The sequence below is a fragment of the Glycine max genome, chromosome 19, assembly GCF_000004515.6.
Source record: "Glycine max cultivar Williams 82 chromosome 19, Glycine_max_v4.0, whole genome shotgun sequence".
NCBI classification, from domain to species: Eukaryota; Viridiplantae; Streptophyta; class Magnoliopsida; order Fabales; family Fabaceae; genus Glycine; species Glycine max.
In genome coordinates this window covers 36,143,870-36,169,466 of record NC_038255.2, presented here as the reverse complement: position 1 = coordinate 36,169,466, position 25,597 = coordinate 36,143,870, and the positions used below count along the sequence as shown (strand labels likewise).

At 38.8% G+C, this 25,597-nt stretch overlaps 1 protein-coding gene across 1 annotated transcript; it reads right to left on the bottom strand.

Annotated features, from left to right (window-relative positions):
- Positions 1-2,218: 2,218 nt before the first annotated feature.
- On the bottom strand, positions 2,219-23,943 carry LOC100805206 (ATP-dependent DNA helicase At3g02060, chloroplastic). The gene is made up of 13 exons (XM_006604150.4): positions 23,255-23,943; positions 22,331-22,556; positions 21,903-22,148; positions 10,550-10,684; positions 10,330-10,454; positions 8,955-9,094; positions 7,955-8,025; positions 6,647-6,808; positions 5,301-5,387; positions 4,906-5,079; positions 4,660-4,704; positions 3,630-3,986; positions 2,219-3,100 (listed from the first exon to the last, which is right to left on the bottom strand). Exons 1-13 carry the CDS (start codon positions 23,854-23,856, stop codon positions 2,999-3,001), a joined length of 2,472 nt encoding a protein of 823 aa, XP_006604213.1. The 5' UTR covers positions 23,857-23,943; the 3' UTR covers positions 2,219-2,998.
- Positions 23,944-25,597: the final 1,654 nt, after the last annotated feature.

Here is a 25,597-nt window from a genome sequence, read left to right as displayed (position 1 = left end):
CATACACACAAACTTAATTTTAGGTCTCAAGAATGTCTATTTCTGGGTTACTCTTCTTCTTACAAAGGCTACAAGTGTTTGTCACCTTTTGGAAGGATTTACATCTCTAAGGATGTCTTGTTTAATGAGTTAAGATTTCCTCACTTTGATCTTTTTCCTTCCTCTTCTAATTCCACAAAAAGTTTGGATTCCTACTTTAGTCTCAGTCCTAACCTTTCTTCGCCTTGTGTTGCAACTATACTACCCACTAATTTAGGTTCTATTCCTCTCATTCCTCCTGGTTTTTCACCTTTGCCCACTTAGTCTCCCATCACTATTGTGTTTGTACCTCCAACATCTACTTCTTCTACATCCATTTCCGTTGAACATCGAAATTCTGAGCTCATTACCATTCCTACATCCACTTCAGACACTATTACTCCATCTACTTCTCTCCCAATTAACACTCACCCCATGCAAATAAGATCTAAATCTGGTATTCACAATCCTAGACTCCACCTTTCATTGTTCCTCACTCATTCTGAGCCTAAGACTGTAAAACAAGCTCTAACAAATGATTACTGGCTCTCTGCTATACAACAAGAATATGATGCCTTGATGAAGAACAATACTTGGGCATTAGTATCATTACCTCCTAAGAGGCAGGCTATTGGTTGTAAATGGGTGTACAGGGTTAAGGAAAATGTTGATGGTTTTGTTAACAGATTCAAAGCAAGGTTAGTAGCTAAGGGGTTCCATCAAGTTCATGGCTTTGATTTTCATGAAACTTTTTCACTCGTGATCAAGCCTGTCACCATTAGAATTATCCTTACTCTTGCTCTGTCCTATGGGTGGAAATTGTTTCAGCTTGATGTGAATAATGCCTTTTTAAATAGGATTCTTGAAGAAACTATTTTTATGAAACAACCTCCTGGATTTGAAGTTACTGACAAGTCACTAGTCTGTAAACTCAATAAAGCCATCTATGGTTTAAAACAGGCTCCCAGGCAGTGGTTTGATAGACTTAAGTTCACTTTACTACAACTTTGTTTTGTTGACAGCAAGAGTGATTCCTCTTTGTCTATCTACCGACATCAATTGCATACTGTTTATTTGCTGGTTTATGTGGATGATATAATTTTGACAGGCAGCTCAACCTCTTTGACTCAGCAGCTTACAAACAAACTTAATATTGTTTTTTCTCTTAAACAACTTGGTCATTTAGATTACTTCTTAGGTCTAGAAACCAAATATTTGTCCAACAAGTCTATCTTGATGACTTAGAGCAAATACATTCGAGATTTACTCCATAAAACTAATATGGCTGAGGCTCACTCCATTTCTTCTCCAATGGTCTCTAAGTGCAAACTGTCCAGACATGGGGCTGATGTTTTCGTGATCTTACTCCATTCAAGTCTGTGGTTGGTGCATTGCAATATGCTACCCTTACTAGACCTAAATTCAGTTTTGATGTTAACAAATTTTGTCAATTTATGGTTGCTCCTCTAGATTCTCATTGGACAGTGATGAAAAGAATCTTAAGATATCTCAAAGGGACCTTGTCTCATGGTCTGCTACTTCAGACCACCTCTATTGCAAAGCCCTTGAACATTCGAGCATTCTGTGGTGTTGATTGGGCGTCTGATGTGGATGATAGGCGCTCAACCTCAGGAGCTGCCATCTTTCTTGGTCCAAATTTGATATCTTGGTGGTCTTGCAAACAAAAAGTTAATGGCAGGTCCAACACAGAAGCTGAATATCGCAACATAGCTCAAACTTCCACTGAGTTAACCTGGATTTAAACTTTGCTGACAGAGTTACAAGTCTCTTTCATTGCTCCTGTTATTTTTTGTGATAATCAGAGTGCAGTCTCCATTGCTCATAATCCAGTCTTTCACTAAACTGCACCCAAGTAGTTACATTCTGTTAGAAGTTAATTAGAGTTAGTTTACATTCTGTTAGAAGTTAGTTAGAGGTAATTAGAGTTAGTTGTGGTTAGTTTCTCAAGTTAGAACTCTTTAAATACATATGTTGTATCTAACTCATTGAATTTTTCTTTCGGAGCAATAATATCAGCTTTATCTTTTTCATTTTCTCTCACTCTCACTCAGTTTATCGAAAACTTTTGCAACCTCAAAGTAGGATAAGTTTTGTTGTCCCCTTTGATTTTGAGATATATGTATAGGAAAAAGATTAAACTGAGAAATAGAAATAATTATATAAAATGTCCACTACAGTATTAATATTAAATAATGGAACTAATTGCAAAAACTTGTGGTTACAAGAATTTCTTCTATAGAGAATACATGTTTCCATGAGGAAAATAACACATACAGGACAGCAACAACTATAAACAACAGTATATTTCTGACTTATTAGTAACAAAAATGCACTATTCACCAGACCGATTTCTTGTTTCCTTAGAATGTATTAGCTAAGCCTGATCTTAGCATTGAATTTCTCCATATCAGGTTACTTCAACGAAATCTTAGAGACGGGACTATTGAGGAAAAGCATGGTCGCAGAATGCTTTACAATGTCATGTATACAAAAGGTGAATTCTGGATATTTTGATTAAAGGTTTACCGGACGAGAACACTAGGTCATCATAAGTGGCTTCTGAAAGGAATGTTGGTTTATGAGTGCAAGTAGTGAAGATGATTAGCTGCTGCCTTATATCACATGCCCCTGTCCTGTATAAGGCATGCAAATCAGGAGTACAATTTAGATAACCCCAACTCCAACGTGCTTGTAAGTAGTAACTAACCCCATTGATGTAGCTCTGATTATATACATCTTGAAAGGAAGCACATGTTCACTAGTATCAACCGATAGTCCCAATTTGTTCTGACGTCCTGTACTGCCAAGTTGGTCAAGCAAAACAGTCTTGTTTTGCATTCGCCATGGTTAGTTTCTGGCCTTTCAACACACTAAATCCACCAAATCTTACATATTTGTGATGTACGCAGTAAGTTGAGTTTCCAACTTACATATTGGTAGAATTGACCAAGTATTGAACCTAGTACTTTATGAAGGAGGGTAGTGAAGCATGAAGTTCAGCCAAGCATTGAAAGATCCAATTGAGAAGCTGTTCTTTTGGTAGCTCTAAAAGAAGTTCAGCCTGCATGAAGGAAATCATTAGGGAAAAGAAATATGAGCTAACTGCATTTATTATGATTTCCAGCGGCAGTTTATGTATGGGGCCTAAATTATCTTTAGAAACCAAAAGATAAGGAGGATCCATAATGCATAAGAAATTACTAGATTAATGGACAAAAGCCAGCAATCATAATGGTCTGAAAAAGAAAAATACAGGATTCATAATTCCTGCAGATAAATGGTAACCTCAGACTTTTCATGGCAATGACATTGACATTTACAATTAGATAGCCTATCAATATTAGACACAGACAGTCATCTTGCTTGTTTCTAAATGAAAATATGGCATTGGATCCCTAATGTTAACAAAATAGGCAAAAGAAAATTGTCCTCCTAAAATTACACTAATAAATATTTCACGTGAGAATGTGGTAAAATTCAGACAACCATAATGAGGGGAAAACTGAACAAAATACAAAGGCAGATTCCGAAAGAGATAACAAAGATCACCAAATTAAAGAATTCAGAAATAAAGAATTTCTATGCAATACCTTAATTTGGTCCCCCTCAAGAACCAATGAATTTCTATGTAAATCTGATGCCATGGACTCTGTCATCATCTTGAATACCTTTTTACTCATGTTTGTTTTCATATAGATCATCTTCCCTGAAGAGTAAATTCTGGTTATCCCTAAATCAGCAGCCATTCTCCTCAAGTAAAGCTTCTTCAGTAAAATCTCCATGGAGCGAGGCTCTTTGCCATATTGGCGGCGCAAATTCTCTGTAAATTGCATCAGACTCCAGATGTCTTTCTCAGCAACTCTCTCAGCGTCATTTATTATTTTCATAGGGTTGTCCAGATAATTAATGTAGTCAGAGGGGAGATGAGGATTGATGTTTATGTCAACCTAAATAATAATAAAGTAGAAAATGCATCAACCACTAGATCTCTGTTATACGCATTTATACAGATGTTAGATACAGATTTTAGCTACATAAAAACAAAGACACATACAAATGAAGAGAACAAGAATTCAAAACAAAAACTTTGTTTGAATAATAATAATAATAAATAAATAAATAAACTGCCATAGCAAATAGTAAGAAAGAGTTCTACAATAGAGCAAGACGTGTTCTATTAGGGACTAATGATATAAACAATACATCTGTGAATGCCTATCATTCAAAATATTTTGTCTAAGTTCAACAGTTTAACTTACAGAGGACAGATTCTAAAAAAAGAATCAGTTCATTATAATCATCCTACCTCAATGAGACCAATAACTATTGAGTAATTACTTTTGTGTGTTTGATATCATTATATTATTATAAGAATTATGATAGTTGGCCTAATACTATCTTTTCCACAAAAAGTAAGGGATGGATGTGAACTAGAGAACATGTATTTTCTGGATTTTCAAGGAAAATCTTTAACTGCAACAGCATTTTACATTTTCCTGTTTCACCTCAAGAAAGAGAAAAACAGTGTCAGATTTGACTTGTGGAACCCTGTCTGCATTAACACATGCAAAGCATTGATTATGCGAATGTCTTAAATCCTTTGCGGTACATCAAGCATACCTGCACTGAGTGATAAGGAACCGAAACAACATGGTGATCTTCAACCTGGAAGTAAAAACAGAAGGATAAGCACAAAACTAGCAGGCAGGTGATCAAGAACTACAGAGGAAAATGCTAAGAAAGCAAGTTTTCACTTTTCAGCCAACAAACAGTGCATGCAAATTAAACAAAAGAACAATTCTATTTTAACTACAAGTCTAGGACCAATGGCACATAGGAAGAAACACGTCACAAATCGAAGTTTACCTTGGACAAGCTCTCGAAGAGCATCTCAAAAAAAAGATCAATGCCAACATTTCCAACATCTCCTGATTGTTGTTCACCAAAAATTGCACCAAAACCTCTTATACCCATGTCTTTCTCAGCTAGTTGGAAGCCTTGACCAAGTTCACGACATTCTTCAATAGCAGCAAGCCTCTCCTACGGTAGATCACCAAGGAGAATGTTAGTTTTAGGCAATTGTTTAACAACTAATTTTATATATTTCAAATGAAAGAATCAATTTAAGACTAGGAATAATACTGAAGAAGTATTAAATACAATAAGTTATGTGACATTCATTTGTCATATCTGATGAATCAACTATTATTTTGTGCAATTTGCTTTTACAAATGAAAGGTAAAGATTGACAAGAAACATACCAATGCTTGATCAGAAAGCAGGCCTTTGTCAGGGTAAAATAAGTATGCATGGGCTTCCTTATCTGCTCGCCCAACCCTTCCACGCAACTATCAGCATTGAACAAATGAAAAAATGATCAATATTAGTGAAACAGTAATAGATGATCTTGTGTGGTCTGATTTCCTGTGTTCCAACAAAAATTGAAAAACTTAAAAAAGAAATGCATACAGGTTCTTTCTTTTACTTCTGTACAGGTAGGCATTGCTAGGTCAAAATCTGATTTGGGTATTTATAATTCTGTATTATAAAGTTATGAGGAAGTTGTTTTTATATTAATTTCAGATTAGACAGTTATAGGCTATGATGTGACAAATATAGTGACATATAAGTTGTGTTACAGACTTCTAAAATGCAATTAAGGTGTATGGTTGTCATTCCATGAGTTTTGAAGGAGGAAACTCATTGTTAAGGGAAAACATTGTGTTTGTTCTCAAATATGCCCTAAAAACCAGACTATTTCTATCTTTATTTAGAATTCAGTGTGTTTATTTCCTGAGTCCAACGGAGCAATAAGCAAGCAATATATCAAATATTACTTATCAAGCAAGTATTAACCTCATTGTTGAGAATAATCAAGTTCTTGAGGAAGAAATCACAAGGCAACTATATTTTTTCAGAGAAGTAGTGAGATGCATTACTTTTGGTTTGGAATTTTGAGAATAATGTTGGCAAAAGCAGTTCAAGAGCGACTATATGGAATTTTGCACTTCCTCCAACATACATCCCATAAAAGGATTTACGCTAGAATGCCTATAAAATATATCATTATCATTACTGTATCATAAAATATTTTAGAGTATCTTGGATGATCTCTAGGAGTGGTTTCCATATTCATTGTATTTCACTATATGTTTCTTAATTTGATTAGCATTAAGAGAGTAGTACTAGAATAAATAAGGATTAGTGCTTTTGCCTTTTGCATCACATCAATAAGCATAAGAGAATATTATCCATAGTCTCCCATTCCCTCTTTTCCTCCTCCTCTATCTAAATCCTTATAATTCTGACATTTCACATTCAATTTCTTTCAGTCATAAAAATATGCTTGTTTGAAACAACGTTAAGTTGATAGTGGGATGAAACAACAATTACTCCTGCACAGGATCTGAAATATGAATACAAAACTGCTTGATGATCTAATGATCTGTATTCAGGAAAGATTCAGCTCAGGCATTATATACCTTGGACAGTGTAATACATATACACTACCAATATAATAACATTAACCAGTTTTAAACAATGTTTGGAGTCAGCAACAGAAAATATGAGAACATCCAAAACAAAAATAATTTAGGAAGAACAAAACCTGGTACAACTGTGCAAGGCCAAATTGTTGAACATCCTGAATGATTATGGTATTTGCATTTTGAATATCAAGCCCACTTTCAACTATATTTGTGCAGATAAGGATTTTTATTTCACCCAGAGCAAACTTCTCCATGGTATCCTCTAATTGTTTTGAGTATAGCTACACCAGAAACACAATCAAATGCATACAATTAAAATCAAAATATCATTGTCAACACATGATGCTTATATACACTTTTGATATAAAACAATTAAATTTTGGAGTTGATCAATCCAAACAGAGATTTTCATCATAAGAAAAATAACTTTGTCAACTGAGTATTTATATGATGCACAAGTTCCCTCAAAAGATCCAGGAGAAATTTATCATGGTAGAGGCACTAACAATTAATGGCTCTAGCATCTTGCATTGAATAGAAGAAGTGAACTTGTATGAGTGAAGCGGATATAATTTTTTGAAGCAAGGATTAACTAAAATTGCACTTCATGAAATGTTCTTCACAAAGCAGCCAGCCAGCATCCAGTATAGATGATGACACATCAAGCACTTAAATGCTTATTAATAATGACAACCAACAAGAACAAAACGTATAAGCAACATCCCAGAATTTAGTGCTTCCCACATAAGGATGGGATGGATGGGACAATGGCATCAATTTCCATAATTAGATTAGATTATTATATTGCAACTTACTAAAGGTAGAAATTTGTCATACTAAGTATATGTTAATATCAAAGAGATTGAAAAGACTCCTGCCTGCAGAAATCTAAAGGTTAGTTTCAATAACTTGAGGACAGTAGCAATATCTAGAGTCATCACAGAAATGTAAATGCATAGTGAATATGAGAATGCAAAGCACAGATGTTAGATTGTAGGCTGTAATATTGCCTGGAAACATCAGGGAAGACAAAGATCTCTTCATGAAAAGATAATATTAAAATACAAAATAACTATGCCATTCTGAATTACTTATCCACCTACACAGAGTAATAGGGTAAATGTGTTTAGCCAAAATTAACATGCTTCAGGCCTAAGCAAAGTGTTGCATTATCACTAACATCTCTAATGTCAAGATTTCAGACATAAAAGCATGATAATTTATATAGACACACTTTATAGACTTGTGCTGAAATCACTAGTAAAGATTGGTAAACTGACAATTAATGGCACTATTAGTTTTGAGAGTGAGATATTTTATTCACTACTTCACTGATGTTTAACTTAAAAAGAATCCTATTTGGAGATCTGCTTGACAGTCCTACATGCAAGCACCAGACCCTTAAAAAGTTGTAAATGTGTAACTACCTTCCCATGGGCAATGGCTATTTCCACATTTGGAAATGACTCTACAAGAAATGCCATTACTCCATCAAGTCCTGTAACACAATTATTCAGAAACAAGAGTCAGTACTGTAATGGACATTAGACATATTAGCAAATATATATTAACAGCAACACCACAAGCAATCTCCTTTTATGTCTGTGATGGTCATATAGTAAAATTCTTCTTGTGACGGGAACAACACCAAATTTGCACAAAAATTCACTCCAATGGGAGACTTTAGATCAACTTCTTTATATTATTTATTTACTTTTTATATAACAGCAGGCTTCTCAGTAACTGAAACAGCATGTTTGCTAGCCTTGCATTCCTCTGATGAATGATCAGCATAGTTTATCCCATGAGTTGTTTCTTGTAAATTGTAATGTCTCAAAATGATTTTAAGAATATGTAAGGGTGTGTTTGGTTTATTTTTTGTTGATATGTTTTCATCAGTACTATTAGCTTATGACCTTGTTTTCACTTTATTTCTTGCTTTCAAGAATTTTTACAAGAAATGGTGAAAAATAAGATTTCACTGTTTTCACTATTTTCTTTGCAAATTCCTGAAAAAATGGAAATAAAATGAAAACAATGTGGCTAGATATTAGAAAGCTACATGCATTCTGATCTTCAGTTAGTCCAGCTTAGTTAATGAACTTATTAAAGTTTGGTGCCTTGCAAAATATGTAAAGAACTGAATATTATTTCTTGATAATCTATAAAGAACACACATATATATAGGGAGACTAGCTGTGCTGACACAAATTCATAATTACTGATAAAAAAAGGAAACTAAATTACAAGGAAATGAATCTATACAAAGAAAAACCAAAATATGAAAATAATCAGCTACAACAATAGTGATAAACAAGACTCCTTACTTCCAATTAAACATAAAAGACATTGCATAAGGTAACAGACCTGGACAATACATCAGCTTACACAGAGATGTCTGTATAGAAAGTTTTAGCTGAGAATCACCTTTAATTCGTGGCAGAACATAAAAAACTTGACCACCACGATCCAGCTCATACTTGATGGCTGATACTACTTTGTCCTCACCAAATGAAGAGAGGTGAGTCTTGATAGGAACTCTTTCTGGAGGTGGAGTTGACATTAAACTGAAACAGAAATTAATAGAACTTACAATAGCATTAAACTTAAGCTCAGGGGTTAGGTGATCTTAATGATGTTTGATTACCCTATGTTCAATACAAAGAGCCAATTATGCAAAAAAGTTCCCATCTAAGCATCCAACAAAGCACAACCCTAGAAAAAACTAGAACCAGAAGATTAAGGTGCAAATAAAAATGTTAAGGTCATTTCTAAGACCAGAAAAATTTTGCAGGGGACCAATTTTACTGTTACAGAGGTTTGTGTTTAAGTTAAATTTTCAATATTCTGGGGAGTTGATGAACCAACTTCCTGTTAACTAAGATAGTTTCATATTTATCCCTTTGACTCTATATTTTTCTTCATCACTAACTTATTATCACTTAACATTATGGATGTCCTGTTACACAATTTTGGGGGAAAGCAGGGTGTGGGAAGGGAGCATAACTTGGCATTCAAGTACAAGAGATATTAGACTGTTTCATCATATCTTTTCTCAACAATTAATTAGGACTTAGCTCCCTCTTTTTTTTTCTAGTTTTTTGGATAAAAAGACCACCTCATTGTGCATAGCAGCATTGACAGCTTAAAAGAGTTGTCAAGAAATCAAGTCTCTCCAAAGCTTAAGCTTCAGGCTTGTGAATGGTTTTATACCTAATATGCCCTCTCACCCAACAGCCATGGCATGGCTAATTCACAAGCTACTCTACCTTGTGCTAAAATTTAACTTCTCATATAGAAGAATATGCATGTTGAATCAAACTCTTGATCACTTGGTCATAGAGGCTCTAGCCTCTAATACCATGTTAAGAATCAACTCTTCCAAAAGCCTAACCAATCAAGTGAAAGCTTATAATGGTTTAATATCTAATGAATCAAATCGCAACTTAAACATGCTTCTAGTATAGAAACTTAAATCTATGTTATTGAACCATAATTCATATGTTTTGGAAGACCAATTATATCACAAACAAACATAGTACTCCATCTCTCTCTCTAACTCACTCAATCACACACATGTACACACAAACACACACACACACACACATTTATAGAACATGGACAACACTACCTGATTAAGTGAGTGAAAGAAAAACTACATTCATCAACCAGATATGTTAGAGAAAAAAAATTCCAATAACAATATGCAAGATAAATTTATAAGAACTTTTGTTTAATACCAAGACCAAGTTAACCACAAAGACATTGAATCTTCCTTCTTAATTTGTGAAAGGCTAGTTACCTAGCATCACGAAACCCTGTTAATGCTAAATAAAGAGTTCGTGGTATTGGAGTTGCAGATAAAGTAAGTACATCCACGGAAGTTTTAAAGGAAGCAATCTTCTCCTTCTGTTTGACACCAAACCTCTGCAAGCAATAAATTGTTGCTCAGTAAGGAGGGAGGATGGAGTGCCAGTGTAGTTAAACCAAAGGAAAATATGTACTGCAGATAATTGGTAAACCTGCTCCTCATCAACCACAAGCAGACCAAGGTTGTTATATGTAACACGGTCTCCTAGGAGTGAATGAGTCCCAACAATAATATCCAAGGTACCATTCTTAATCTTATCCAAGTTCTCTTCTTTCTCTGCTTTGGTCTGAGAATTGAGATAAGTGAAATAGTCAATAATTAATATAGAACTTATAAACTATTCATAAATATCCACCTAGAAGCCCATGATGCAGCTCATATTTGATTGACCCTAATATTTTTCCAATTTTCAAGTTCCTAAAATGTCCATATGCTTTCACTTTATGAGAAAATTTTGTAGCTGGAAGAAAGGAGGGGCAAGACATATACAGTTTCCGAATATTATAATACTATGAACTAGTGAATTTAATATATATCTGAATGGCAAGTAAGGGCAATAATGTATACTGTACCATCATAGAATAATTGTCACTTCCACCACTGTTAATCATAAAGAAATTCAGATTGTTGAAAGGATTAAGCATCGGATACCAATTATAAACGGCTTTGTAAAATACGTTTGCCAAATCAGGAGAAAGAAACTGATAGAGGGGGAAATAGACTGGGAAAGGTGTATGTTAGAAAATACCCTTAGAAGAGTTAGAGAGCTGTCAGTTTGTTAGGACAGCTAGGATAACTTACTGTTAGTTAGTTATAACCAATTGTTAGTTAGTTAAGAGGCTATAAATAGCATTGGGAGGGGTTAGTTAGAGGTTAGACAGAAAATTGGAGATAGTAGGAGGGTGATGAGACCTTAAATTCATCAGTGTGTGTAACCATTGTGCTATAGCATTTAATTCGAATAAAACGATTTCCCTCCTGTTCTGGTCCAGTTCTATCAACTAGTATCAGAGCTCCGATCTTGGAGCGTAGAATCATTAATGGTGACGAAGGCAAACGCAAGAATCGAGACGCGCATGGAAGCTATGGAGAAAGCGATAGAGGAGAATCGTGAAGCAATGGAATTGAGGTTGAGCTCGATCGAAGGGATGATCCAAATGTTGGTGGCGGCATGGGAGAAAAAATCTCCTGCGAAGAACATGCATGCAGTTGACGCGAGCGGAGGAGATGAAGGTACGGCGGCGCATGACGGCAATCGGTTGAGGAATTTGGAATTGCCCATATTTCGACGATGAGGATCCTATGAGCTGGTTGACAAAGTTCGAGCGATATTTCCGGTTACGCGCCGTAAGGGGAGAGGACAAGCTAGAGGCTGTAATGGTCACAGTGGATGGGGAAGCGCTGGGTTGGTTCCAATGGTGGGAATCTTGGAATCCAAATCATTCTTGGGATGGGTTCAAGATTATTGTCACCTAAAGGTTCCAGGCTTCGAGCCTGGGAAATCCTTTTCAAGAGCTGTTGGCACTGCAACAAGAGACAATGCAGAGATTTATAGGTCAATTTGAGAACTGCGTTGGAATTGTAAAAGGGTTGGAGGAGCCATTTCTAGTGAAAGTGTTCCTCAAGGGGTTAAAGGAAGAAATTAGCACTGAGGTAAGGCTTCATGAACCAAAGAATTTGATGGAAGCCATGGTTAAGGCTCGAAGAGTGGAGGATAAGAAAAAAAATTTGGGGAAGTTACTCGTGGGTAATGGTAAAGGGATTAATTTGCAGAAAAACATTCATTCGGGACAGAAGTGGGTAAGGGATTGGCAGCCGGCAAACAATAAGGTGACTGACCTTCAGAATGTTGCAAAAACAGGGACAAGTGGTTGGAAAGGTAGAAGGATGTTTCACAATTTGTCTCCTGCGGAGGTAAATGAAAAGATGAGGAACTGCGGAGGTAAATGAAAAGATGAGGAAGGGAGGGTGTTTCACATGCGAGGAGAAGTATAATCCTACACATGTGTGCAAAAATAGACAGTTCAAATTGATGATTATGGAAGAAGAGGAGGAAAGAGATCCTAAGAGCCAGCAATGGGAGGATGAGGAAGAAGAGATGGGGGAGTTTCACCAATTATCCCTGCATAGTATTGAAGGCTTTATCACCCGGAAATCTCTTAAATTGTGGGGGAAAATTAGGAATAAAAGGGTGATTATGCTAATTGACTGTGGAGCCACTCATAACTTCATATCAGTGAAGTTAGTTAAGGAGTTAAGGTTAGAGGTAACCCCTACAAGCTCATATTCTCTAGAAGTAGGAGATGGACACAAGGTTAGATGTCAAGGAGTGTGTAGATCCTTGCCTATTTAATTGCAAGATTTACAGTTCACACAAAATTGTTACTTCTTTCAATTGGGTGGTGTGGATTTGGTGTTAGGAATGGAATGGTTGGCTGGATTGGGGCGATTGAGGCCAATTTTGAGAAATTGACATTAACAGTGCCAGTGCAAAACAGAAAAGTCATATTGAGGGTTGAACCAGAGTTGATAAAAGCTTCCATTAGCATGAAAATGATCAAGGGGACCATGCTAGAGTCTGACCAAGGGTTTATGGTGGAATTAAAAAGGGTGGAGGGAGAGAAGTGTGTGGAAGTAGTTCCTGACCAAGTGGTACAACTACTGACATAGTTTGAACAGGTTTTTCAGGAACCTCAAGAGCTACCACCACATCCGGAAAAAGATCATGCTATCACCATCCAAGAAGGAACCAAGATTCCTAACTTAAGACCCTACAAATACCCACATTACCAGAAGGATGAAATTGAAAAGATGGTAAGAGATAGGCTAACTGCTGGAATTATTAGAACTAGTACTAGTCCATATGCTAGTCTAGTTATTTTAGCTAAGAAAAAAGGTGGGAGTTGAAGATTTAATGTAGATTATAGAGCACTTAACAAAATTATTGTGCCAGATAAGTTCCCTATCCCAACTATAGAGGAATTATTGGGAGAAATTGGGGGGGGCTGATTGATTTTCCAAGCTAAATTTGTGTTCTAGGTATCATCAGATTTGAATGAAGGAAGAAGATATCCAGAAAATAGCTTTCAGAACTCATGAGGGTCATTATGAATTGTTCGTCATGCCTTTTGGGTTGACTAATACACCATCCACCTTTCAGGCACTTATGAATGAGATGCTTTGACCCTTCTTAACGAAGTTTGCATTAGTATTTTTTGATGATATACTTGTATATAGTAGTAGTCTTGAGGACCACCACATGCATTTGAAAGCAATCTTACAAGTTTTGCAGCAACATGAAATAAAGGTGAACAAGAAAAAATACAACTTTGGTCAAAATTCATTGGAATATTTGGGGCATATCATTTCAAGAAAGGGTGTGGAAGCTGACCCTAGTAAATTGGCAGCAATGGCTGAGTGGCCTGGACCTAAAGATGCTAAAGGATTAAGAGGATTCCTGGGGTTAGCAGGGTATTACAGGAGATTTGTGAAGGATTGTGGGAAAATTGCACAGCCCTTGAATGCATTGCTCAAGAAGGATGCATTTCATTGGAGAGAAGAAGCTACTCATGCCTTTGAAGAGCTTAAGGCAGCAATGAGGAAGCTTCCTATTCTGGCAATACCAGATTTTTCTATGAGTTTTATCTTGGAAATTGATGCATCAGGAACTAGACTGGGGGCAGCTTTATTGCAGGAAGAGAAACCTTAAGCTTTATGGAGCAAGGCTCTCTGAGACAGAGCTCAACTCAAGTTAGTAAATGAGAGGGAATTGATGGCAATTGATAGGTAAGCCTTTGTTCCTGAGTTAGAGGACAGGAACTTCCTCCAGAATAAAAGGGAGAGAAGATAGAATTTTTGTGAAATTTCTTATTGCCTTTTCCATTATTCATGTCATCTATTTATAGGGAGTGCTTATACAAAGGACAAAGCTCTAACGGTCTTGCCAACTCAGGGGAGACAAGCTACAACAGAATTGGAAATGCAGGGCATAAGCACGATTGGAAAAGGTATTAAGAGGCACTAACAGCCAAGCACTACACCAGCACTACGTGGCACTAACGGCCAAGCACTACACAAGCATTACGAAGGAACACTACACTACTGTAAGTCCCTATCTTGACCTTGGCTCCTAGCTGCTCTAGTGAATAAACTCCTCCCATCCTGGGGGTCTTTTCGAGATTCTCCTTGGTCTGGGTTTGCTGCTATCATTCCCTGCATCATCGAGAAACACCTTGTCCTCAAGGTGATAGATGTCTTAGAGTTGGGACCAATCTTCCCAAGTGGAGTCTTCTGGTTGCAATCCTGTCCATTGTACCAGAACTGATAGGCGGGGTGGTGTTTGGTTGTCTCACTTATGGTCCAGAATGGTCAAAGGTTCGATCAGGGGATTATTGTCCCATGACGAAGGAGGAAGGGAGTGATCTGTTAATGGGCCTTGATGAAGCTTGAGTTTGGAGCAGTGAAACACTGGGTGGATCTTGGTCGTAGTGGGTAGGGCCAATCGATAAGCAACCTTCCCTACAGTCTCCGTAATTTGGTACGGGCCATAGTAGCGCTTACCAAGCTTCTGAAATTTATTTGCGATGGATGTTTGGCGGTAAGGACGCAGCTTCATGTAAACCTAGTCGCCGGCGTTGAAGGAGACATCGCGGCGATGAAGATCGGCATAGCTTTTCATCTGTGTCTGGGTGCGTTCTAGTTTCCGACAAAGAGCGTCAAACATGTCCTGCTTGGAAGAAAGAAGGAAATCAACGGCATCTACAGTAAAAGCACCTGGGGTATAATCAGGAATTTCTGGCGGTGGTTTGCCATAGGTGACCTCATACGGCAACAAGTTTGTGGAGGAATGGCACTTGGTGTTGTAGAACCACTCTGCGAGGCTGAGGAATTTGCCCCACTGGGATGGTTTGTGATGAACGAAGCTGAGCAAATATTGCTCCAAAGTGCGGTTGAGCACCTCCGTCTGGCCGTCGCTCTGAGGATGGTAGGCAGTGCTCATCCGCAGCTTGGTCCCACTAAGCCGAAAGAGTTCACGCCAGAACTTGCTGATGAAGATGGGGTCCCTATTGGAAATTAAACTGCGAGGAAAGATGTGAAGCTTGCAGACGATGTCTAGGAACAGTTGCGCCACCGTGTGAGCCGTGAACTGCGTAGGTAGCGTGCCAAAATGGGTGCCTTTAGAAAAGCGTTCCACGACCGTCATGATCACCGTGGTCCCTTTGAAATTGGGAAGACCAGTGCTGAAATCCAAAGCCAAGTCCTCCCACGGATGCGACGGCGGTGGAATTAGCTGGAGAAGGCCCGTTGGTTTCTGGGGAATGTATTTGGTTTGCAGGCAATCAATGCACTACCAGATGAAGAGCTGAGTATCCCGACGCATGCCGTCCTAGAAGAAGCTTTGTTGAAGACGACTGAGAGTTTTCGACAGGCCCATGTGGCCACCCAATGGGGATTTATAGTACTCTTCCAGGAGCACAAGGATGAAAGAGTTTCCGCGATTAATCCAAATGTGTCCCTTGTGAAGGAGGAGATTGTCCCTAATAGTGAATTCCAGATGTAGTTGCGGTTCATTTCGGACGCGGGACATGGTGGCCTAAAATTCATCAGACGCAGCTAATTCGGTCTTCAAATCCTCAAGGAATTTGAAGTGTGGCGCGGTCAGGATGAAGAAAGCTTCCGCTGCCGGAGTTGCATCCTGTGCACGTGACAGAGCGTCTGCGACCACGTTGTGGTGGCCGGCCTTGTACTGGATCGTGTAATCATAGCCAAGGAGTTTGGCAAGGTACACGTGCTGTTCCGGGGTTTGTACTGGTTGCGTCATCAGTTCCCGCAAGCTCTTGTGGTCCATCAAGATGACGAAGACATGACCCAGGAGGTATTGCCTCCATTTCTTCACGGTGAAGGTGATAGCATGTAGCTCACGGATGTAGGTGGAGGACCTAAGCAATTAAGGGCAGAATTGCTTACTGAAAAAGGCAATAGGGTGGCCACATTGCATTAGCACGACACCCATGCCGGAGCTCGACACATTGGTCTCAACAGTAAAAGGTATGTTGAAGTTCGGCAAGGCGAGTACTGGGGTTGTGGTCATGTCGAGCTTCAGAACCTCAAAATCTTTTTGGGCCTCGGAGGACCAATGGAATTGGTCTTTCTTTAATAATTGGGTCAAGGAGCGGCAATCTGCGCGTAATTCCTGACGAAACGCCTGTAAAAACTGGTCAAACCCAAAAATCCACGCAGGGATTTGGTTGCTGACGGTGGCAGCCATTGCACCATAGCTTGAATTTTGGAGGGGTCGGGTTCGACGCCCCGGATAGAGACAAAGTGTCCAAAGTATTCAATTCGGCGTTGACCGAAAATACATTTAAAGGCTTTCAGGCGGAAATCGCCCTATTGCAATGTCCGCAGGACACAATCAAGGTGATCAAGGTGAGACTGAAGGTCGCGGCTATACACCAATATGTCGTCGAAGAAAACTAAAACGAACTTACGAATGAAAGGGTGGAACAGGGCATTCATGGTCGCCTGAAATGTGGAAGGAGCATTACAGAGTCCGAAAGGCATCACCACATACTCGTAGTGGCCTTGATGAGTACGGAAAGTTGTCTTAAGTATGTCATGCTCGACCATGTGGATTTGGTGGAAGCCCTATGCCAGGTCCATTTTAGAAAACCAAGAGGAATGCCCCAGATCATCGAGAAGTTCATCAATGGTTCGGAGGGGAAATCGGTCTTTGATGGTGACGGTGTTCAGGGCCCTATAGTCGACGTAGAACCTCCATGTGTCATCCTTCTTTTTTATCAGCAGTATCGGAGATGAATAGAGGCTACGGCTTGGCCGGATGAGCTGACGACGAAGCATATCGTCCACTTGTCGTTCAATTTCCTGCTTCTGAAAGTAAGGATAATGGTAGGGACGGACGTTCACAGGTTTGGCATTGGGTTCGAGATGAATGGCATGGTCAGTCGGGCGGGACGGTGGAAGGTGGTCTGGTGTCTGGAATAGGTGAGGGTATTTGGTGAGGAGACAACTGATGGGAGGTGGAATAGTGGGGTGGCCGGAAGTAATGGGTTCAGTCGCCTGAAGTTGGAGGTGGAAGAGGCCCACTACCTGATGGGTAGATATCAGGCCCTTAACCTGTCCATGGGTGATCTCAGATGGGCTGGGAGTGGTGTCACCTTGGATGGTGATGGGCTGACCTTGGTAAACAAAGCTTATGGTGAGGTGTGAATAGTCTGTAGTTATTGGGCCTAGGAGGGTAAGTCAAGCCACCTCGAGGACCAAGTCTGTGCCATCTAACCCCATGACGTGGAGGTCAAGGATAAATGTATGGCCCTGAATCAAAATGGTCATGTTGCAGCAAACCCTATCGCACACTATGTCGGTACCGTCACCCACCATGACGGCCAGACGAGGAATGGGTTCGGGTGCGAGGTGCAGGAAGTGAGCGAGGCGGAGGTGGATAAAATTATGGGTGCTCCCTCCATCGACGAGGATAACAACCTCGTGGCCATTGATGGTGCCTCAGACACGCAGCGTGGTGGGTACTGGGTGGCCGGACAGCTCATGAAGGCTCAATTGTGCTGGTGGGTGGTCCGCTGGTGAGGGGATGGGTTCGAGGTTAGGCTGTGGTTGGGTTTCGTCCGTCAGGGTGAGGGGATTCGAAGGCAAAGGCTCTTCATCCTCGGAGGCCACAAGGAGGAAAAACTTGGCACGGCAGCGGTGGTTCGGGCCATAACGCTCTTCACAGTTGTAGCAAAGGCCGCGTTCGCAGCGAAAGGCCATTTCCGCCTGGGTAAGGCATTTATAGGTAGTACATGGTGGTGCCAACAGAAGAGGAGGCAGAGTGGGAGCAAGGAGTTGGTTGTTGGCGGTGGTAGGTGGGGGTAAAGGAGGTGGGCGAGGCCGAGAGGGCCGCCGGCCGTCATTGATCTTATATTCTTGAAGGCGTGACAGAGCCACTGCTTGGACTAGGGATAGGGGTTGCATGGCAAGCACTTCACGGCAAATGTCCGGCAAAAGCCCCGATATGAAGCAGCTGAGGAGAAACGGGGTAGGGAGACCTACTATCCAGTTCGCCAAAGCCTCAAACATCGCAAGGAATGAATTGACTGACCCGGTTTGTGTTAACTTGAACATGGTGCCGCGAGGATCATCGTACATGGACTGGGCGAAACGCATTTCCAAAGCTTGGAGGAAAGAGGACCAGGACGTCAACTGATCGTTGCGGTAAAGCCACTGAAACCAACTCAGGGCTTCACCGTCAAGGTAAAAAGATGTCACCTGAAGGCGCTCGTCCTCGGGAGTACGATGATAGTCAAAAAATTGACTAATTTTGAATATCAATGTAGGGGCATTGGTATCGTCGAAGCGAGGAACGTCGAGGTTCATGCGAGGGGGAGGTGGTCGCAGGGAAAGGGTTGGTGAAGGGGTTTCCAGGGCTTGGAGGCGAGAGGCGATTTCGTCGAGCCGAGAGTGAAGTAAGGTCTGGGTGGTAGTGAGGAGGGTAACCGCTTCCTCTAGACGAGACAAAGCATGGGAGCGAGTGTTGTCCGCCATGGGAGGGATCAGTGAAAGCACCAATTGATAGGTATGTCTTTGTTCCTGAGTTAGAGGACAAGAACTTCCTCCAGAATAAAAGGGAGAGAAGATAGAATTTTTGTGAAATTTTTTATTGCCTTTTCCATTATTCATGTCATCTATTTATAGGGAGTGCTTACACAAAGGACAAAGCTCTAATGGTCTTGCCAGCTCAAGGGAGACATGCTATAACAGAATTGGAAATGCAGGGTATAAGCACGATTGGAAAAGGTACTAAGAGGCACTAACGGCCAAGCACTACACAAGCATTACGAAGGAACGCTACACTACTGTAAGTTCCTATCTTGACCTTGGCTCCTAGCTGCTTTAGTGAATAAAATCCTCCCATCCTGGGAGTCTTTTCGAGATTCTCCTTGGTCTGGGTTTGCTGCTATCAGCAGTGGTGTTAGCAGTGAAGAAATGGAGGCATTATCTGCTAGGTAAGAAATTTTTAATTAGAAATGATCAAAGGAGTTTGAAGTTCTTAAACGAGCAGAGGCTTATGAGTTAAGAACAGTTCACGTGGGCTATTAAATTGATTGGTTATGATTTTGATATTCAGTATAGACCAGGAAAGGAGAATATAGTGGCTCATGCACTATCCAAACAATTTTCATTTTCAGCAATTTCATTGGTGCAAGAGAAGGAGGAATGGGCTGATTGGGAGGAAGAAATACAAGCTGACCCTCAATTATATGGAATTTATCAAGGGATTCTGACTAAAACAGAAGAGAAACCTGGATATGTCATTCATGGAGGTTACTTCAAGGATAGACTAGTTCTGTCAAAAAACTCCACTAGAATCCCTTTACTTTTGAAAGAATTGCATGACTCCCCTTTGGGAGGACATGCAAGCTTTTTTAGAACCTTCAAGAGAGTGGCTAATGTGGTGTTTTGGCAAGGAATGAAGAAAACTATAAGGGACTATGTTGCTGCATGTGAAATCTGTCAGAGAAATAAGACCAGTACATTAGCCCCTGCAGGGTTGCTGCAACCCCTACCTATTCCAACTAAGGTGTGGATTGATATCTCCATGGATTTCATTGGAGGTTTACCAAAAGCTCAAGGGAAGGACACTATCTTAGTGGTAGTGGATAGGCGGACTAAGTATGCTCATTTTTTTGGATTAAGTCATCCTTATACAGCTAAGGAAGTAGCTAAGTTATTCATTAAAGAAGTGGTGAGACTGCATGGTTTCCCTGCCTCAATAGTATCTGACAGAGACAAACTTTTTATGAGCCTCTTTTGGAAGGAATTGTTTAGGAAAGCGGGCACCCAATTGAAGATGAGCACTACTTATCATCCTCAAACAGATGGGCAAACTGAAGTAGCTAACGGATGCTTAGAAGCTTATTTGAGGTGTTTAACAGGAACAATCTGCTCAAGGCTCAGGATCAAATGAAAAGATCTGCAAACAAGCATAGAAGGGAACTAGTCATGTAGGAAGGAGATTGGGTCTTTCTAAAACTGCAACCTTATAGAATGAAGTTTCTAGCAAGAAAGCCAAATGAGAAGCTAAGTCCACGATTTTATGGACCCTACAGGGTCATACAGCGAATTCGGGAGGTTGCTTATAAATTGGAACTTCTAGAGGGTAGCATGATACATCTGGTGTTCCATATATCCCTGCTCAAGAAAGCGGTTAAGCCTACTTGTTCCCCTCAACCATTACCAACAGCCCTAAATGAGAATTGGGAACTGCAGGTCCAACCAGAGAAAGTCATGCAGAGCAAAATTTCAGAAGATGGCAGAAAGGAGATTCTCATCAAATGGCAAGACTTACCCCACCATGAAGATAGTTGGGAACTTGCTGAAGAAATTCAAACTGTTTTTTCTCAATTTGACCTTGACAAGGTCGATCTAGAAAGGGGGGGTGGGTAATTGATAAAGGGGGAAATAGATGGGGAAAGGTGTTTGTTAGGACAGCTAGGATAACTAACTGTTAGTTGGTTATAACCAATTGTTAGTTAGTTAAGAGGCTATAAATAGCATTGGGAGGGGTTAGTTAGAGGTTAGACAGATAATTGGAGATAGTAGGAGGGTGATGAGACCTCGAATTCATCAGTGTATGTAACCATTGTGCAATAACTATATAATATTGTTTGTTAGAACATGGGTTTGAGTCTAACTCAACCCTACAAAATCGGCTTGAAAGGTGAGGATTGCTCTCTACTTATATACTTTATCTTAACACTATCTCTAGTCAATGTAGGACTTCAAAAATCAACACGCCCCCTTTTGGCCCATAGGTACCCGCCACAACTAAGGTGGGCTAGGAGTGACCACAATTAAGGTGGCTTTCCAACATAATAATAATAATAATAATAATAATAATAATAATAATAATAATAATAGAATATAGAAATGAAAACCAAAACAGCAATTACAATTAGAGGTAAAAATGATTTATGATCACTAATTTAAGTATATATTTAGTCCATGCACAAGCAATAAAAATAAAACTAATCATTCTAATAGTAAAACAGTATCACAATCACAGTGATGGTGAGTGGTGACCAATAGCATGCATATGCAATAAGCTAGAAGTAGATAAAGTCAGAAACCACCAAGGTGATGTTCTAGATTGGATATTTCACACAAGGTAGATACTAAAAGGCTATCAAGTTTATCCAATAAATGGAAATTTTGTCGTTAGTGCCGGGAAACATTACTTAACCCAGAAACTGGCATGTATTCAGTTCAGACCCTGGTTATAATCTACAGGATAGTTCATGAAATATTCTGATTCTGATTCAAGCGAACTATCATTGGAGAGGACTTAGTAACAATGAACGCATATTATTATTTAACTACCAAAGAAGTTTTAATTAGATTAGTGAAATCTCATCTTTGTACCATGCAACACTAACAACTAGATGAATTTAACTATGACTAAAACAGAAAAAAATTAATCATAGTCATACCTGAAACCTGCTTAGTAGTCCAACCTTAATATCCGGATATACAGAAAAGCGCTCTGAAATAACATCAAAATGTTGTTTTGCTAGAACTATTGTTGGTGCCAGAACCATTGCTTGCTTTTTAGCTGAGACAACACAGGAGATAGCACGTAGTGCAACCTCAGTTTTACCAAAACCAACATCTCCACAAATTAATCTGTCCATTGGAGTTTCTCTCTCTGTCAAATCCCTCTCAACATCAATAAATGCCTGCAAGAATGTGCATTCAAAAAAATATTAAATAACTGAAGTCAACACGTGCACTTTGATTCATGAACAACCAAGGAGAGGTATTGGCATTTGGCACTCAAATAAAAATTAAAATTGCAACATAAAACCACAATCAATTAATCCCCTTCCACCAAAACACACAGCATTTACTATAACATCACCCGTTTCTGATCCGGCGTGGGTTCATAACGAAACTGAGCTGCGAATTTGGCCATGGCAGGACTCTTCGGATAGGGAGGCCTTCTTTGTTTGAGCCTATGTAGATAGAGTTCCATCAAGTCCACAACCATCTTCTGTATTGCGACCTTCCCTTTAACCTTTCTTCTCTCCCACGCACTGGTATCACTCAACTTGCTCAATGCCTTCGGCTTTTTGGTTTCATTTGGCCTACAAATGCGCACACACACAAACACCACATTTACCACAACAGTCATTCACCAAAGCAACTAAGCCCATTTTAGGATAAACTTCTCAATAAGCACTTATAAAAGAAAATAAGAAGGTAAAGTAAATTAAGCTTTTCCCATAAATTAAAATCAACTTATGCACTTCAACTTCATATAAACTATCTTATTTAACTTCTCCAAAAGCTGATTTTAACTTATGCATAAGCTACTTTTAACACCAAGGGGTCAAGTTCGGTTGGTTGAGCAGGGTTGTTGTAAATCCCGAGTACTTGCCCTTGATTTTAATGGATAAAACAAAAAAACTACTTTTAACTGACAGGAGAAGTTTAAAGAATTTTACCTTCTTATTTACTTCTAGGATCTTGCTAACCAATGCCCTTACGGCATTGGTGAAGGAACTAAAAAGAAAAAAATATTTATTGTGTAAATCATAGGAGAGCATAAAAAAGTAATTTTCCGCCTTTAATAAAAATATTTCTACTTAAAGTTCCTTAGTCAATGTCCTTAAGACACTAATTAGCATTTAACTTAATTATATTATAAGTACTTAATGAGAAGTCTATCCAATCAAGGGCCCTAAGTCAACTTCATCATCACCACCTTCCACATTGAATTCAACAAACAACAAAAGAGGGTATGCAGGATTTAAAAAAAAAAAAGAAAAAAAGAAACACTCACAGGCTATATCTATAGAGCATTTTAGCAGCCTGGTGGACAGGTAGCTTCGCCATGCCATCAGCATACTCAATGAAGACATACTCAGTGTGCTGCGAAGAATTCTTGGCAACATCAAACCTCATCCCAACGAACCTCCCAACCCCGACTTTCCTGTGCACAACGTAGTCCCCGGAACGGAGCGTGTAAGGGTCCACTTTGTAGCTAAAGACGCCATCTTTGGTCCCCCTGTCGCCCTTCAGCTTCTGCAGCCCTCTCTGCTGCTGCACCTTCACCATCTGCATGTACTTCCCCGCCTCCTCCGAGTCCATCACCGTTCTGAATGCCTCCTTCTTGCTGAAGTCGCGTCGAATCCTCTCGTTGAGGACGGTGATGGCGTCGTTGTGGAGTTCGGTCTTGGAGGGTGTGGAAGGGGTGTGGGGGCTTTGGGTGTACACTGCATTGGTGGGGGAAAGGATTAGTCTTTTGTTGTTGTTGCTGTTGGTTTTGGGGTGCGAAGGGTATTTGAGGATGAAGAGGCTCCATGTTCTTGGGGAGGAGGTGAGTTTGGAGATGAGGGGGGTGGGAATGTGTGGCCTTGGGAGAAGAGAAGAAGAAGAAGCCATGTGTCTGTGGGTTCAGATTGTTGTCATTGAGGAAGAAGAAGAGTTTGAAAAGGAAGGATAATTGGCAAATAAAGGTTTTGGAGGGGTTTTGTTGGAACCATGTGGCGTAATAATATATATATATATATATATATATATATATAGGGGAAAACACGCACTCGGTGTGCCTAATTGCTTCTTTTTATGTTCTTTTTAAATAAATAAAAAAACAATAATAGTTATATGAATGATTTGTAAAAATACTTATAAGAATAAAATAATAATTTATGAATAAAAATAAACTAAATCGTCATATTTCTTTTATATATAATTATGGATTACCATCATTTGTGTGGGTTGAGTCGTTTAGAGAGAAGGTGGAGGGAGAGATGCCAACAAAACCTATAAATTTCAGCATTATTTAGCTATTTTTACAACTTTGTTATTTACACTCTTTTTTTCCTAGGCACGCTCTCATATTCTCTTTCTACCTCTCAGTTACTTTCAGAATATGTATACATTTTTTAATAAAATATCACTTAAAAATTAAGATGGTTAACAAGAAATAAAATAAATGATAAACACTTATTTTATACTCATGTTTGTAAGTCTTATTTTCATTATATCATTAGTGTTCTTTAAATCATATTTAAAATCTTATTTTCATCTTATCTTTATTATTCTTTAAACACAAATTTTAAATTATCTTCAGTCTGAGGGACCAAAGGCTATTCTTCATGCACCAGACACGTAGCTTACCAAATTTGTTGCGACATTAATGGGAATGCATGCTAAGAAAGATAAGGTCAAGTTTGAAACATCAACTGTCTACTCAATATCCTTCTACGAGTCCATTATATAATATTGTGTTTTCATCATTATTATATATTATTTTGTGTTTTCCTTCATGTGAAACTGCATTTCAAGATACGTTCATCACTAAATTCATATATTATACACCTTAATTGCAAAGCAAAGCTTTTGACGATGGTTTCTTTCCTTTAAGTTTGTTCATTCATTTTCTAATCTAAGTCTATGACAACGATTCATTGCCACATGAAGTTAGTGATGAATGTACCTTGAAACACATTATCACATGAAGAAAAACGCAAAGTATTGTATAATAATGATGAAAATGCAATATTATATAATGAATATAAGGTGAAGATAGTTTAAAATTAGGATTTCAAGAATAACAAAGATAAAATGAAAATAAAATTTTAGATAAGATTTGAAGAACATTAATGGTATGATGAAAATAAGACTAACAAACATAGATATAATATAAGCATTTTTTTTATTTCTCGTCAACCATTTTAATTCTTAAGTGATATTTTATTAGAAAATATATACTTATTCCAAAAGTATATCTCCAGAACTACGAATCATAGTTCCGAAGATACATTTCTAGGATAGGTATATGTAGTTTTGGAAATACATTTCCAGAAATTAAAATGAGTGTACTTCTTTAAGAAAAAGGGTATAATGGGTAATTAAAAGGTAAAAAGGGGTGGGTGTACTTAGTAAACACAGGGGTGTAAATAACAAGAGCTTGTTTTTACAAGATAGTTTGGGTCAAATGGGCCTGAAAATTTTAGGAATAAGGGTCTTGTGTTTAGCATAAGATATGCAATTATTTTCTGCACCTATCTAATTGTTTCTTGTAACTAATCCATCTTGAAAGACCTTTCTAGAGTATTAAAATTTACATTCTAGAAAAGTCCTTCAAGACAAGAATAGGTGCATGAAGCTTGAAAGAATG